This window comes from Salmo trutta, chromosome 4 (genome assembly GCF_901001165.1).
Source record: "Salmo trutta chromosome 4, fSalTru1.1, whole genome shotgun sequence".
Classification (NCBI taxonomy): domain Eukaryota; kingdom Metazoa; phylum Chordata; class Actinopteri; order Salmoniformes; family Salmonidae; genus Salmo; species Salmo trutta.
Window position 1 is genome coordinate 23,998,381 of NC_042960.1, and position 13,278 is coordinate 24,011,658.

The 13,278-nt window shown below is 42.0% G+C and overlaps 1 protein-coding gene across 2 annotated transcripts in view; it reads left to right on the plus strand.

The window, feature by feature from the left end:
• The window catches only part of LOC115192103 (BTB/POZ domain-containing adapter for CUL3-mediated RhoA degradation protein 1-like), a 64,835-nt gene that overhangs the window by 12,463 nt on the left and 39,094 nt on the right, over positions 1-13,278 (plus strand). The window contains exons 2-5 of one of the 2 annotated variants that reach the window (XM_029750237.1): positions 8,890-9,195; positions 9,805-9,974; positions 10,287-10,376; positions 10,733-10,785. In XM_029750237.1, the coding sequence (XP_029606097.1) occupies positions 8,961-9,195; positions 9,805-9,974; positions 10,287-10,376; positions 10,733-10,785 (548 nt within the window). In that variant the 5' untranslated portion in view covers positions 8,890-8,960. The remainder of the gene's footprint in view (positions 1-8,889; positions 9,196-9,804; positions 9,975-10,286; positions 10,377-10,732; positions 10,786-13,278) is intronic. The other variant, XM_029750236.1, reaches the window with a different exon arrangement.

The following is a 13,278-nucleotide window of genomic DNA, read 5'->3' on the forward strand; positions in this document are numbered from 1 at the left end:
TGTTAGACAATGCATGCATTTTTAGTTCTATCAAGTTAATATTTATATTCAAAAACAGCGTATTACTATGGCGTTGATGTTCAGGAAATCGTTTCCCTCCAATAACCGGCAGTCAAGTCAGCACAACAAATTAAATAATTACTATTCGAAAACATTGGTAAAATATTATATTGTCATTCAAAGAATTATAGATTTACATCTCTTGAACGCAACCGGCTTGCCAGATTTAAAAATAACCTTACTGGGAAATCACACTTTGCAATAATCTGAGCACTGCGCCCAGAAAAATGCGCTTTGCGATACAGACTAACCGCCATGTTGGAGAGATCTAAAATCGAAAATACTATGTAAATAATCCATTACCTTTGATTCTCTTCATCAGATGTCACTTCCAGGAATCCCAGGTCCATAACGAATGTAGTTTTGTTCGAAAAAGCTCATCATTAATGTCCAAAAAGCTCTGTGTTGTTAGCACATGATCTAAGCCCGCGGACTTCACTTCATGAACGAGGGGGAAAAAAATATTTACGTTCGTTCAAACATGTCAAACGTTGTATAGCATAAATCATTAGTGCCTTTTTTAACCAGAACATGAATAATATTCAAGGCGGACGATTGCGTTCTCTTTTAAAACGTATTGGAACGAGAGTACCCAACATGAACTCGTGCCAGAGTCTAATCGGCCATCACCGTTCCATGGCTCTTGTTCGGTCAGATCTCACAGTAGAAGACTCAAAACACTTTGTAAAGGCTGGTGACATCTAGTGGAAGCAATAGGAAGTGCTCAAACATTAATAAGCCCCTGTGTGTTTCAATGGCATAGGCTTAAAGGTAATTCAACACATCAGGTATCCACTTCCTGTCAGAATCTGTCTCAGGGTTTTCTATCCAAACCTGAATAATATGCATATTCTAGCTTCTGAGTTGGTGTAGGAGGCAGTTAAAAATGGGCACATATTTTTTTCAAAATTCTCAATACTGCCCCCTAGCCCTAAGAAGTTAAAATCAATTTTTATGCGATTTTTCTCGTAATAAAGCGATAATATTCCGACCGGGAAACCCTGTTTTTGTTCAAAGACGAAAAAAAAAAAAACGCGCCCCAGTCTCATTGTTCTCAGATCGACCACTATCCAAATGCGCTACTGTTTTTCAGCCAGGGGCTCCAAAGTCACCATTCATCGTTCTGGCGCCTTCTGAGAGCCTATGGGAGCATTAGAAAATGTCACGTTATGCCAGAGATCCCTTGTTTTGGTTAGAGATGATCAAGAAGGCCAAGAAATAGTCAGAGAGAGCGCTTCCTGTTTGGAATCTTCTCAGGTTTTGGCCTGCCAAATGAGTTCTGTTATACTCACAGACACCATTCAAACTGTTTTAGAACTTTAGGGTGCTTTCTATCCAAATCTAACAATTATATGCATATTCTAGTTACTGGGCAGGAGTAGTAACCAGACTAAATCGGGTACGTTTTTTATCTGGCCGTGCAAATACTGCCCCCTATCCCCAACAGGTTATTAAGACCAAGCTCCCGTGCAGCAGCTCTATTTATTTTTCCAACAGCCAGATCAATCGCCTTCAACTTGAAAGCTGCATCATATTCATTTCTGTGTCTTTGCCATGATGAGGGTGACAAAATGACTACCGTAATCAGAATGATGGGAAGTTTGAGAGCGCTCGATTTAATCTAAACAGTTAACAAAAAAGTTGTTTGACCTTAACCCGTTCGGCAATTTCATTGGTCTAATGAAAGCTTCATGCCGGCAAAAAACTGAGCACGTCACAGAATGTTTTTTTGGAAAAAAAAATGTGAAAGCGGGAAAAATCCATATATTAGCCGCGTCATTGTTTAAGCCGCGGGGTTCAAAGCGTGGGAAAAAAGTTGCGGCTTATAGTCCGGAATTTACGGTACTTGTGTTACATTATTGAAGTGGCCAGTGATTTGAAGTCTATGTATATAGGGCAGCAGCCTCTAATGTGCTAGTGATGGCTATTTAACAGTGATGGCCTTGAGATAGAAGCTGTTTTTCAGTCTCTCAGACTCGGGGTGAACAGGCAGTGGCTCGGGCGGTTGTTGTCCTTGATGATCTTCTTGGCCTTCCTGTGACATTGGGTGCTGTAGGTGTCCTGGAGAGCAAGTTGTTTGCCCCCGGTGATGCGTTGGGTTGACCGCACCACCCTCTGGAGAGCCCTGCAGTTGCGGGCGGTGCAGTTGCCGTACTAGGCGGTGATACAGCCCAACAGGATGCTCACAATTGTGCATCTGTTAAAGGTTGTGAAGGCTTTACGTGCCAAGACAAATTTCTTCAGCCTCCTGAGGTTGAAGAGGCGCTATTGCGCCTTCTTCACCACGCTGTCTGTGTGGGTGGACCATTTCAGTTTGTCAGTGATGTTTCCCCCGAGGACCTTGAAGTTTTCCACCTTCTTCACTGCAGTCCCGTCAAAGTGGATAGGGAGGTGCTCCCTCTGCCGTTTCCTGAAGTCCACAATCAGCTCCTTTGTTTTGTTGACATTGAGTGACCGGTTATTTTCCTGGCACCACAATCGCAGGCTGTAGGCTGTCTTGTCATCGTTGGTAATCGGGCCTACTACTGTTGTCTGCAAACTTGGTGATTTGAGTTGGAGGTGTGCGTGGACACAGTCATGGGTGAACAGGGAGTACAGGAGGGGGCTGAGCACGCATCCTTGTGGGTCCCCGGTGTTGAGGATCAGTGGCCCGTCAGGAAGTCCAGGACCCAATTTCACAGGGCGGGGTTCAACCCAGGGCCTCGAGCTTAATGATGCGCTTGGAGGGTACTATGTTTTTGAATGCTGAGCTATAGTCAATAAACAACATTCTTATATAGGTATTCCTCTTGTCCAGATGGGATAGGGCAGTGCGATGGCGATTGCATCGTCTGTGGATCTATTGGGGCGGTAAGGAAATTGAAGTGGGTCTAGGGTGTCAGGTAAGGTAGCGGTGATATGATCATTCACTAGTCTCAAAGCACTTCATGATGACAGAAGTGAGTGCTACGGGGTGATAGTCATTTAGTTCAGTTACTTTTTGCTTTCTTGGGTACATGAACAATGGTGGGCATCTTGAAGCATGTGGGGACAGCAGACTGGGATACGGAGAGATTGAATATGTCCGTAAATGCTTAAATGTCTTACTCACGTCGGCCATGGAGAAGGAGAGTCCACAGTCCTTGGTATTGGGCCGCGTCGGTGGCACTGTTATCCTCAAAGCGGACGAAGAAGGTGTTTAGCTTGTCCAGAAGCAAGACTTCGGTGTCTGCGACTTGACATGTTTTCCCTTTGTAGTCCATGATTGTCTGTAGACCCTGTCTGTAGACCCTGCCATATACGTCTCGTGTCTGAGCCATTGAATTGCGACTCCACTTTGTCTCTATACTGACGTTTTGTCTGTTTGATTATCTTACGGAGGGAGTAACTACATTGTTTGTATTCGGCCATATTCACAGTCACCTTGCCATGGTTAAATGCGATGGTTTGCGCTTTCTGTTTTGCACAAACTATCTACTTTCTATTTTGCAGCTCAGTTAGTTATTCTAGACAATGCTCTTCAGTGAATGACTTCTCACAGAAGTCATTCACTGAAGGCCCAAGCCTTTACTACGCCATCTACTGGTATAATGTTGTTATTGAATGCAGTTCTAAAACAAGCTCTAGACTTTTATTTTAGAATTGAAACTGGAAGCTGCAAAGCAACTTTAACTGGTCTGGGCTAGAGTTGCTTGATTGATTAGCTATGTTCAGTTCTTGTCCTTTGCAGGTGCCACATTACTGAGAAGTTTGTACGTATAAAAAAGATCTCTAACCGAGTCAAGGGAGACATAAATTAAGTAATTGAACATGCAAAAATTAATTTAAAGTCATAGCATAGGGTTTGTGTGTACAGATCTAATTTAACGTTTACATTACATGTTTCAAGATTGGCTTTTCTTACGATCCTAACAAGTGATGCACCGATATTACATTTTTTGCCGATATCCAATATTTTCCTTGCCAAAAAAACGATACCGATTTATTTTAAATTTGTGGCCTTTTTAAGCATTCTAGTACAGTTAAATAGTTAACACAAACACATGGACGCAGCGGTCTAAGGCACTGCATCTCAGTGCAAGAGGCATCACTACAGTCCCTGGTTCGATTCCAGACTGTATCACATCCAGCCGTGGTTGGGAAGTCCATAGGGCGGCGCACAATTGGCCCAGCGTCGTCCGAGTTTGGCCGGCGTAGACCGTTATTGTAAATAAAAATTAGTTCTTAACTGACTTGCCTAGTTAAATAAGGTTACACACACACACACACACACACACACACACACACACACACACACACACACACACACACACACACACACTACACTGACCAAAAAGTTAATTTGTTGGCATTTACGCATGTCCCCATTACCAGTAAAACATAATCAAAAGCTATTTATTTCACTTACTTGCTGTGCTGCTTCGTTGTTCGGTCGTTTCATTCTCAACCAGGATTTCTATGGAACGCCGTCTGGGTTTTTGCTATGGAACGCCGTTTTGGTCATTTGAGTGTCAAATAAGCTTGTTGACCAATCACAACCTGAATATGACTGCACGTCACATAATAATTTAACGCATTCATAATAGAGGTCGGCCGATTATGATTTTTCGATGCCGATTTATTGGAGGACCACAAAAAAGGGCAATACCGATTTTAATCGGACGATTTAAAAAATAAATAAAATAATATATATATATAATTTTTTTAAATTTCTTTTTTTCTATATCTTTTTTCTATATATATATATATCTTTTTTTATTTGTAATAATGACAATTTCAACAATACTGAATGAACACTTATTTTAACTTAATATAATACATCAATAAAATCTATTTAGCCTGAAATAAATAATGAAACATGTTCAATTTGGTTTAAATAATGCAAAAACAAAGTGTTGGAGGAGAAAGTAAAAGTGCAATATGTGCCATGTAAAAAAGCCAACGTTTAAGTTCCATGCTCAGAACATGAGAACATATGAAAGCTGGTGGTTCCTTTTAACATGAGTCTTCAATATTCCCAGGTAAGAGGTTTTAGGTTGTAGTTATTATAGGAATTATAGGACTATTTCTCTCTCTACGATTTGTATTTCATATACCTTTGACCATTGAATGTTCTTATAGGCACTTTAGTATTGCCAGTGTAACAGTATAGCTTCCGTCCCTCTCCTTGCTCCTACCTGGGCTCGAACCAGGAACAGATCGACAACAGCCACCCTCGAAGCAGCGTTACCCATGCAGAGCAAGGGGAACAACTACTCCAAGTCTCAGAGCGACTGATGTTTGAAACGCTATTAGCGCGCACCCCGCTAACTAGCTAGCCACTTCACATCGGTTACACCAGCCTAATCTTGGGAGTGGATTGGCTTGAAGTCATAAACAGCGCAATACTTGAAGCACAGCGACGAGCTGCTTGCAAAACGCACGAAAGTGCTGTTGGAATAAATGCTTACGAGCCTGCTGGTGCCTACCACCGCTCAGACTGCTCTATCAAATCATAGACTTAATTATATAATAATAAACAAACAGAAATACGAGCCTTAGGTCATTAATATGGTCGAATCCGGAAACTATCATCTCAAACAAATCGTTTTTCCTTTCAGTGAAATACGGATCCGTTCCGTATTTTATCTAACGGGTGGCATCCCTAAGTCTAAATATTCTTGTTACATTGCACAACCTTTGATGTTATGTCATAATTACGTAAAATTCTGGCAAATTAGTTCGCAATGAGCCAGGTGGCCCAAACTGTTGCATATACCCTGACTCTGCGTGCAATGAACGCAAGAGAAGTGACACAATTTCACCTGGTTAATATTGCCTGCTAACCTGGATTTCTCTTAGCTAAATATGCAGGTTTAAAAATATATACTTCTGTGTATTGATTTTAAGAAAGGCATTGATGTTTATGGTTAGGTACAGTTGTGCAACGATTGTGCTTTTTTCGCAAATGTGCTTTTGTTAAATCATCCCCCATTTGGCGAAGTTGGCTGTCTTTGTTAGGAAGAAATAGTCTTCACAGTTCGCAACGAGCCAGGCGGCCCAAACTGCTGCATATACCCTGACTCTGTTTGCAAGAGAAGTGACACATTTTCCCTAGTTAAAAGAAATTCATGTTAGCAGGCAATATTAACTAAATATGCAGGTTTAAACATAAATACTTGTGTATTGATTTTAAGAAAGGCATTGATGTTTATGGTTAGGAACACGTTGGAGCAATGTGTACCTAAGTGATTATATGCAACGCAGGACAGGCTAGATAACTACACATGGTTGACGATATTACTAGTTTAACTAGTGATTATGATTGATTGATTTTGTTTTTTATAAGATAAGTTTAATGCTAGCTAGCAACTTACCTTGGCTTCTTACTGCATTCGCGTAACAGGCAGGCTCCTCGTGGAGTGCAATGTAAAGCAGGTAGTTAGAGCTTTGGACTAGTTAACCGTAAGGTTGCAAGATTGAATCCCAGAGCTGACAAGGTAAAAATCTGTCGTTCTGCCCCTGAACAAGGCAGTTAACTCACCGTTCCTAGGCCGTCATTGAAAATAAGAATGTGTTCTTAACTGACTTGCCTAGTTAAATAAAGGTGTAAAATATATTTTCTTTTTAAATCGCGTCCAAAAATACCGATTTCTGATTATGAAAACTTGAAATCGTCCCTAATTAATCGGCCATTCCGATTAATCGGTCGACCTCTAGTTCATACATTTTTTACGTAGTTATTACACGTTGATTACACTCACTCATATTTCATATGTCACAACGATTCATCTATGTATGCTATGATGCTGGTAAAGTTGTCTCGCGCACCTACAGTGCTGGTCATAAAAAAAAGCTTGTTAGCTCGTGGATGCAAACAATGTTCTTCCCCAAAAACATAGCAAAACGACATCCGTTTTGGTAGTTATAGTTAGCTATGTGTCATCTAAAATAACCCTAATTTATAAGATGGGTCCGACCACCATTAATCAAATAAGAACTATGTGAAGCTAGCCACAATAAGGATTAGCCACAATAGCGGACTGCAGGTAGCCATCAAAATAAAAGTATGGCATAATTCTACTATTTGTATTCATTTGCATCACTGTCAGTGCCATACTTTTCTTTTGAAGGCAATCCGCAAATTCCACTATTGTGCCTAATCCTTATTGTGGCTAGCTTCACAACCCGGTCCCGTCAAGCTTCACTAGCCAGATGAAGCTAGCTGGCTGCTTATAACATTAGCTTTGGGAAACAGGGTTAAGTAGTTGGCTAGCTATTTATTTTCATGAAGTTCAATTTCAATAGGTGAACAACAAGTGACTACCTAGCTAATACTTACAAGGATTCCTAAATCATTGCTAAGAATAATGAAAATGACTGCGGTTTCTACTGGTCATTGTTTTCAGGCTGGTTGTATTGGTGCTAGCTAGGTACCAAGCTAAAGCTGAAGTTGCGGTTGACAAATGATGCTTTATTACCAACGCGGCATTGTAAACACATCGTTCGTGGCCGGTGTTTGCTTGTTTGCAGACTATTGCGTACAGCTTTTACAGTGCTACTGTATCTTTTCTGACATGCAAAGACCCAAACGGCATTCCATAGTATGTATGTCATGAAGCTAATAGCAGTGACGCTATTACTGTGTAACTCCAGTAGGGCTACATCTGAAAAATAGCGCACTTGGTAGTGTGTACCTGTGCGCGACCAGTCGGCGAAAGCCAACATCACCCGCGACAGAGAACGGTTGATTGTCAATGGCAATCTTAGCTTTAATGGAGTTCACCTTTGAGTTGTCTCGCTGAAATTTTCTTACTCTTTCAAATGACTGCTCGACTTGTTGACTACTCGACCCACACAGCAGACATTGTGGGCTAGGTTAGGAATGCTGTGTTGCACGTGTAGCGCAAAGTTTTACTTGGTGTCATTACGTCATGTACCTACGTTATATAGGTATGCACGTCAGCTTTAACATCGTTTTACACATCGGCGTTAAAGTAGACATCGGCCGATGTTGGCATTTTTAGTTATATCGTCCGACTCCGATATGTTCACAGATCTATTGTGCATCCCTAATCCTAACAATTTACGTATGGATTTTCCTACGATCCTAACGATACATACGTTCAAGCTTTTGGCAGCGATCTTGCTCCATACTGAAAGCCCATATTCTCAACCACGGAGAATGGGTGCATATCAGCAGCTATAAACCAAAGACTGTAAAAAAATGAAACACAGCCTACCTATCGCTCTTGTAATTTCTTTGGTCCAGTTAGAATCAACTGCCAAAGGCTGCTTGAATGACGATGTGTTGTTTTTTGTGTTTCTGTCTTGCCCTGGTTTATTGAGGTGATGTCAGCATAAATCTGTCAACATATTTGAGGTGTTGGCAGCTGTATAGAGTTTTCTTGTTGTGCGTGGCGAATTACTGTTAACATTTATCCACAACTGTCCATCGCCATTGTAATTACTGGGAAGCCAACATTTTCCCAAACTGGAGATTTAAACCATTCTAGTTTATCGACTCCACCACTTGCCACCGTACAGAACTAGTTCCCGGCTGCGCCTCACAAAAGGACAGTTTGAAATGCACCAATTTAGATACAAATTTTGATTACAACGTGCGCATAGGCAAAAAAAGGTTTTTTAATGGAATAGCCTCTGAACATTTTCTTAGCTTAGATTTAATAGCCCTACAATGCAGCATAGGCATAGCCTATAGGCCTAGTGTTTTCATTTTGAATTAAAACAATTTATGTATTCATTCGGTTCACAGTGTGGTCCTAACGGAGGTCCCCGTGTACCGTTACACCCCAAACATCCACCTCATTTTTGTTATGTTCACAGTTGTATTTGTTTTTGATAATTCAGTTGAAATCACATCCCCCAACTGAGGTCTCCTGTTTTTAAATCAAGAACTTCTGTAACTGCAAGCAAGCCTGATGTCTGCCGAGGCTTCCGCAGGGAGTGTGGCAGATGCCTCCGTCCTTGCCACCCAGTCCTCTGGCCAGGGCAGCGAGGAGAAGGGGGTTGGAGGGGGTCTGGCGGGGAGTAAATATGTAAAGCTGAATGTTGGGGGCTCCCTGCATTACACCACGGTACAGACCCTGAGCAAAGAGGACAGCCTACTAAGGAGCATGTGCAATGGAGGAGCAGAGGTCACCATAGATTCGGAGGGTAAGTATGGACCTATGTGTATTATTTATGTATGCCAGTGTTTCCAAATATGTTATTCTAGAATCACGCAGGCTTGCACATTTTTGTTCCTGTCCAGCACTACCACACTTGATACAACTAGTCAGCTAATGGTCACCAAGGTTGCGAATCAGGTTTGCTAATGCTGGAAGAAAACATGTAGTCCTAAGGGAGCCAAAAGAACGGATTGGAAACACTGGGCTGTGTTGGAAACAGTACTGTACTGAACGACCAGTTGAATGTTGTGATTTATGATGGCTGAGGGCAATTTTGTGTGGTGTGCTGCTGCACTGGATTTGATATTTCAAATGGTCACACCTATGTTGATTAGTTCACACCCACCACATGGGTGCAAACATACCTCGAAGACTGAATAACGATGCGCACCATTTTTGGAAAACGTGTCGTTCAGTACAAACCATTTACTCCCCTTAGCAGCGTGTGATGGGATGTGACTTCTTCATCTTTTTGTTTTCTCCATATCCTCAGGAATTACTAAAGCAATCGACACATGGGGAAAAAAATTACATTTAGATGAGATTGATTCTCGCCTATCAGTGCTCACTCCTCAATATTTCCCCTCTCTCTTAGGCTGGGTAGTGTTGGACAGGTGTGGTCGCCATTTTGGCTTGGTGCTGAACTTTATGCGGGACGGCTCGGTACCGCTTCCGGAGTCCCACCGAGAGCTGGAGGAAGTTCTGAAGGAAGCTCAGTACTACAGGGTCCAAGGACTAGTCCAGCACTGCATGTGTGCCATGCAGGTAAGACCCAGACTGACCCACAGCAAATTATCATTGTGTGAAAAGCACTGAGCTGAGTGTCAGTAATATTAAATGTCCTTCACTCTTTGTCTTTGTCTTTGAAAGCTTTTGATAAGACTTACAGGTTTAGCTCAAAGTGCAATATACTGTATGTGAGTCAAACAACTATTATGCACATATAATCTCTAATACTTATATTGGATCCCAACCCAAAGCCCTTACATTACATTGGATCCCAGCCCAAAGTGTCAGAAGCCTCCCATAGTGTGAGTCAGATGTTCATGTGAATCAAATGCCTTTGATGTCCCACAGAAACAAAGGAATGTCTATGAGGGGGTATGCCGCATTCCCATGATTACCTCAACCAAAGAAGAACAGAGAATGATAACCACCTGCAGGAAGGTGAGAGAGGGATAGAAAGAGAGTGGATGGGAGGTAGGGACGACAGGCATAGGTAGGAAGGCTGTCTATTATGGATGGCAGACTGGTTTGACTTTAAATGCTTACTTTGATCTCCGACCTTAGCTCTGGTGTCATTGCTTAGCTTTAGCTCTCATACTTTTTTTTAAGTCCATGTGAGTTTAGATTTGTTATTGCCTTTTATAAAGTGTCTGAGTGTTCCGAAAAGCACTATACAAACAAAAATGATTATTATTAAAGTGGACCCCCAACATTTTTCAGCAGCTCAACTTTTCCAAATAAATTAACTAAAAATGCTAAATATTTGCTACTGTTCTAATGTTTCCTGTCTCCCACAGCCTGTAGTAAAACTACAGAACAACAGAGGGAACAACAAGTATTCGTACACCAGGTAATTTTCTATTTTTTTATTTTACATTTTCTGAGACCAAGGTCTCTTTTACAGATCTCTTTCACTGAATTACAGAAAATACACACATCAAAATGCAAGCAGAAAGAAAACACTGTCATTAAAACAAACACAATCAGTAATAAGTCATCAATCAGCTTTCTTAATTGCCCTAGAGGCTTCAAAACATCAAATTTAAGAACATTTTGAAAATTGTTTCACAAATAAGGTGCAAGAAAGGTAAATCAGCTTTTAGTTAACTCAGTAGAGACCAAAGGAATTTCTGGAGTTAGCCATCCCTGATACCCAGGTGATACCCAGGCAATGATTCAACCTACGTGACATCAAAGAGGGCCAACCAACTTTCTGGTAGAGAATGCAGTGATGAGTACTAAAGCTGTCAGATGTAATAAAGTGCAGTGCGCTATTATAAACTGCATCTGCATGGCTTTATTAAAGTGGCAGCTGTATTTATATGCAGTGCCTAGCTCCATTCCTATTCTCCAGGCGCTCTCTTTTGATGACTTTTGTAACCGTAATAGCCTTGGTTTCATGCATGTTAACATTAGAAGCCTCCTCCCTAAGTTTGTTTTATTCACTGCTTTAGCACACTCTACCAACCCGGATGTCCTAGCCGTGTCTGAATCCTGGCTTAGGAAGACCACCAAAAACTCTGAAATCTCCATCCCTAACTACAACATTTCAGACCAGATAGAACGGCCAAAGGGGGCGGTGTTGCAATCTACTGCAGAGATAGCCTGCAGAGTTCTGTCTTACTATCCAGGTCTGTACCCAAACAATTTGAACTTCTACTTTTAAAAATCCACCTCTCTAAAAACAAGTCTCTCACCGTTGCCGCCTGCTATAGACCACCCTCTGCCCCAGCTGTGCTCTGGACACCATATGTGAACTGACTGCCCCCCATCTATCTTCAGAGCTCGTGCTGCTAGGTGACCTAAACTGGGACATGCTTAACCCCCCAGCCATCCTACAATCTAAGCTTGATGCCCTCAATCTCACACAAATTATCAATGAACCTACCAGGTACCACCCCAAAGCCGTAAACACGGGCACCCTCATAGATATCATTCTAACCAACTTTCCCTCTAAATACACCTCTGCTGTTTTCAACCAAGATCTCAGCGATCACTGCCTCATTGCCTGCATCCGTAATGGGTCAGCGGTCAAACGACCTCCACTCATCACTGTCAAACGCTCCCTGAAACACTTATGCGAGCAGGCCTTTCTAATCGACCTGGCCGGGGTATCCTGGAAGGATATTGACCTCATCCCGTCAGAGGATGCCTGGTTATTTTTTTTAAATACCTTCCTCACCATCTTAAATAAGCATTCCCCATTCAAGAAATTTAGAACCAGTAACAGATATAGGCCTTGGTTCTCTCCAGCCCTTAACCAACACAAAAACATCCTGTGGCGTTCTGCATTAGCATCGAACAGCCCCCGTGATATGCAACATTTCAGCGAAGTTAGAAACCAATATACACAGGCAGTTAGAAAAGCCAAGGCTAGCTTTTTCAAGCAGAAATTTGCTTCCTGCAACACAAACTCAAAAAAGTTATTGGACACTAAAGTCCATGGAGAATAAGAGCACCTCCTCCCACCTCCGATCGCTGCCTGCACCTGCCCACCCGTCCAGCATCACTACTCTACAAATACCTAGGTGTCTGGTTAGACTGTAAACTGTCCTTCCAGACTCACATCAAACATCTCCAATCCAAAGTTAAATCTAGAATTGGCTTCCTATTTTGTAACAAAGCCTCCTTCACTCATGCTGCCAAACATACCCTAGTAAAACTGACTATACTACCGATCATCGACTTCGGCGATGTCATTTACAAAATAGCCTCCAATACCCTACTCAATAAATTGAATGCAGTCTATCACAGTGCCATCCGTTTTGTCACCAAAGCCCCATATACTACCCACCACTGCGACCTGTACGCTCTCGTTGGCTGGCCCTCGCTTCATACTCGTCACCAAACCCACTGGCTCCAGGTCATCTACAAGACCCTGCTAGGTAAAGTCCCCACTTATCTCAGTTTACTGGTCACCATAGCAGCACCCACCTGTAGCACGCGCTCCAGCAGGTATATCCCTCTGGTCACCCCTAAAGCCAACTCCTCCTTTGGTCGCGTCTCCTTCCAGTTCTCTGCTGCCAATGACTGGAACGAACTGAAAAAAATCTCAAACTGGAAACACTTATCTCCCTCACTAGTTTTAAGCACCAGCTGTCAGAGCAGCTCACATATCACTGCACCTGTACATAGCCCATCTATAATTTAGCCCAAACAACTACCTCTTCCCCTACTGTATTTATTTATTTTGCTCCTTTGCACCCCATTATTTTTACTTTGCACTTTCTTCCACTGCAAATCTACCATTCCAGTGTTTTTATTTGCTATATTGTATTTACTTCGCCACCATGGCCTTTTTTTGCCTTTACCTCCCTTCTCACCTCATTTGCTTACATTGTAT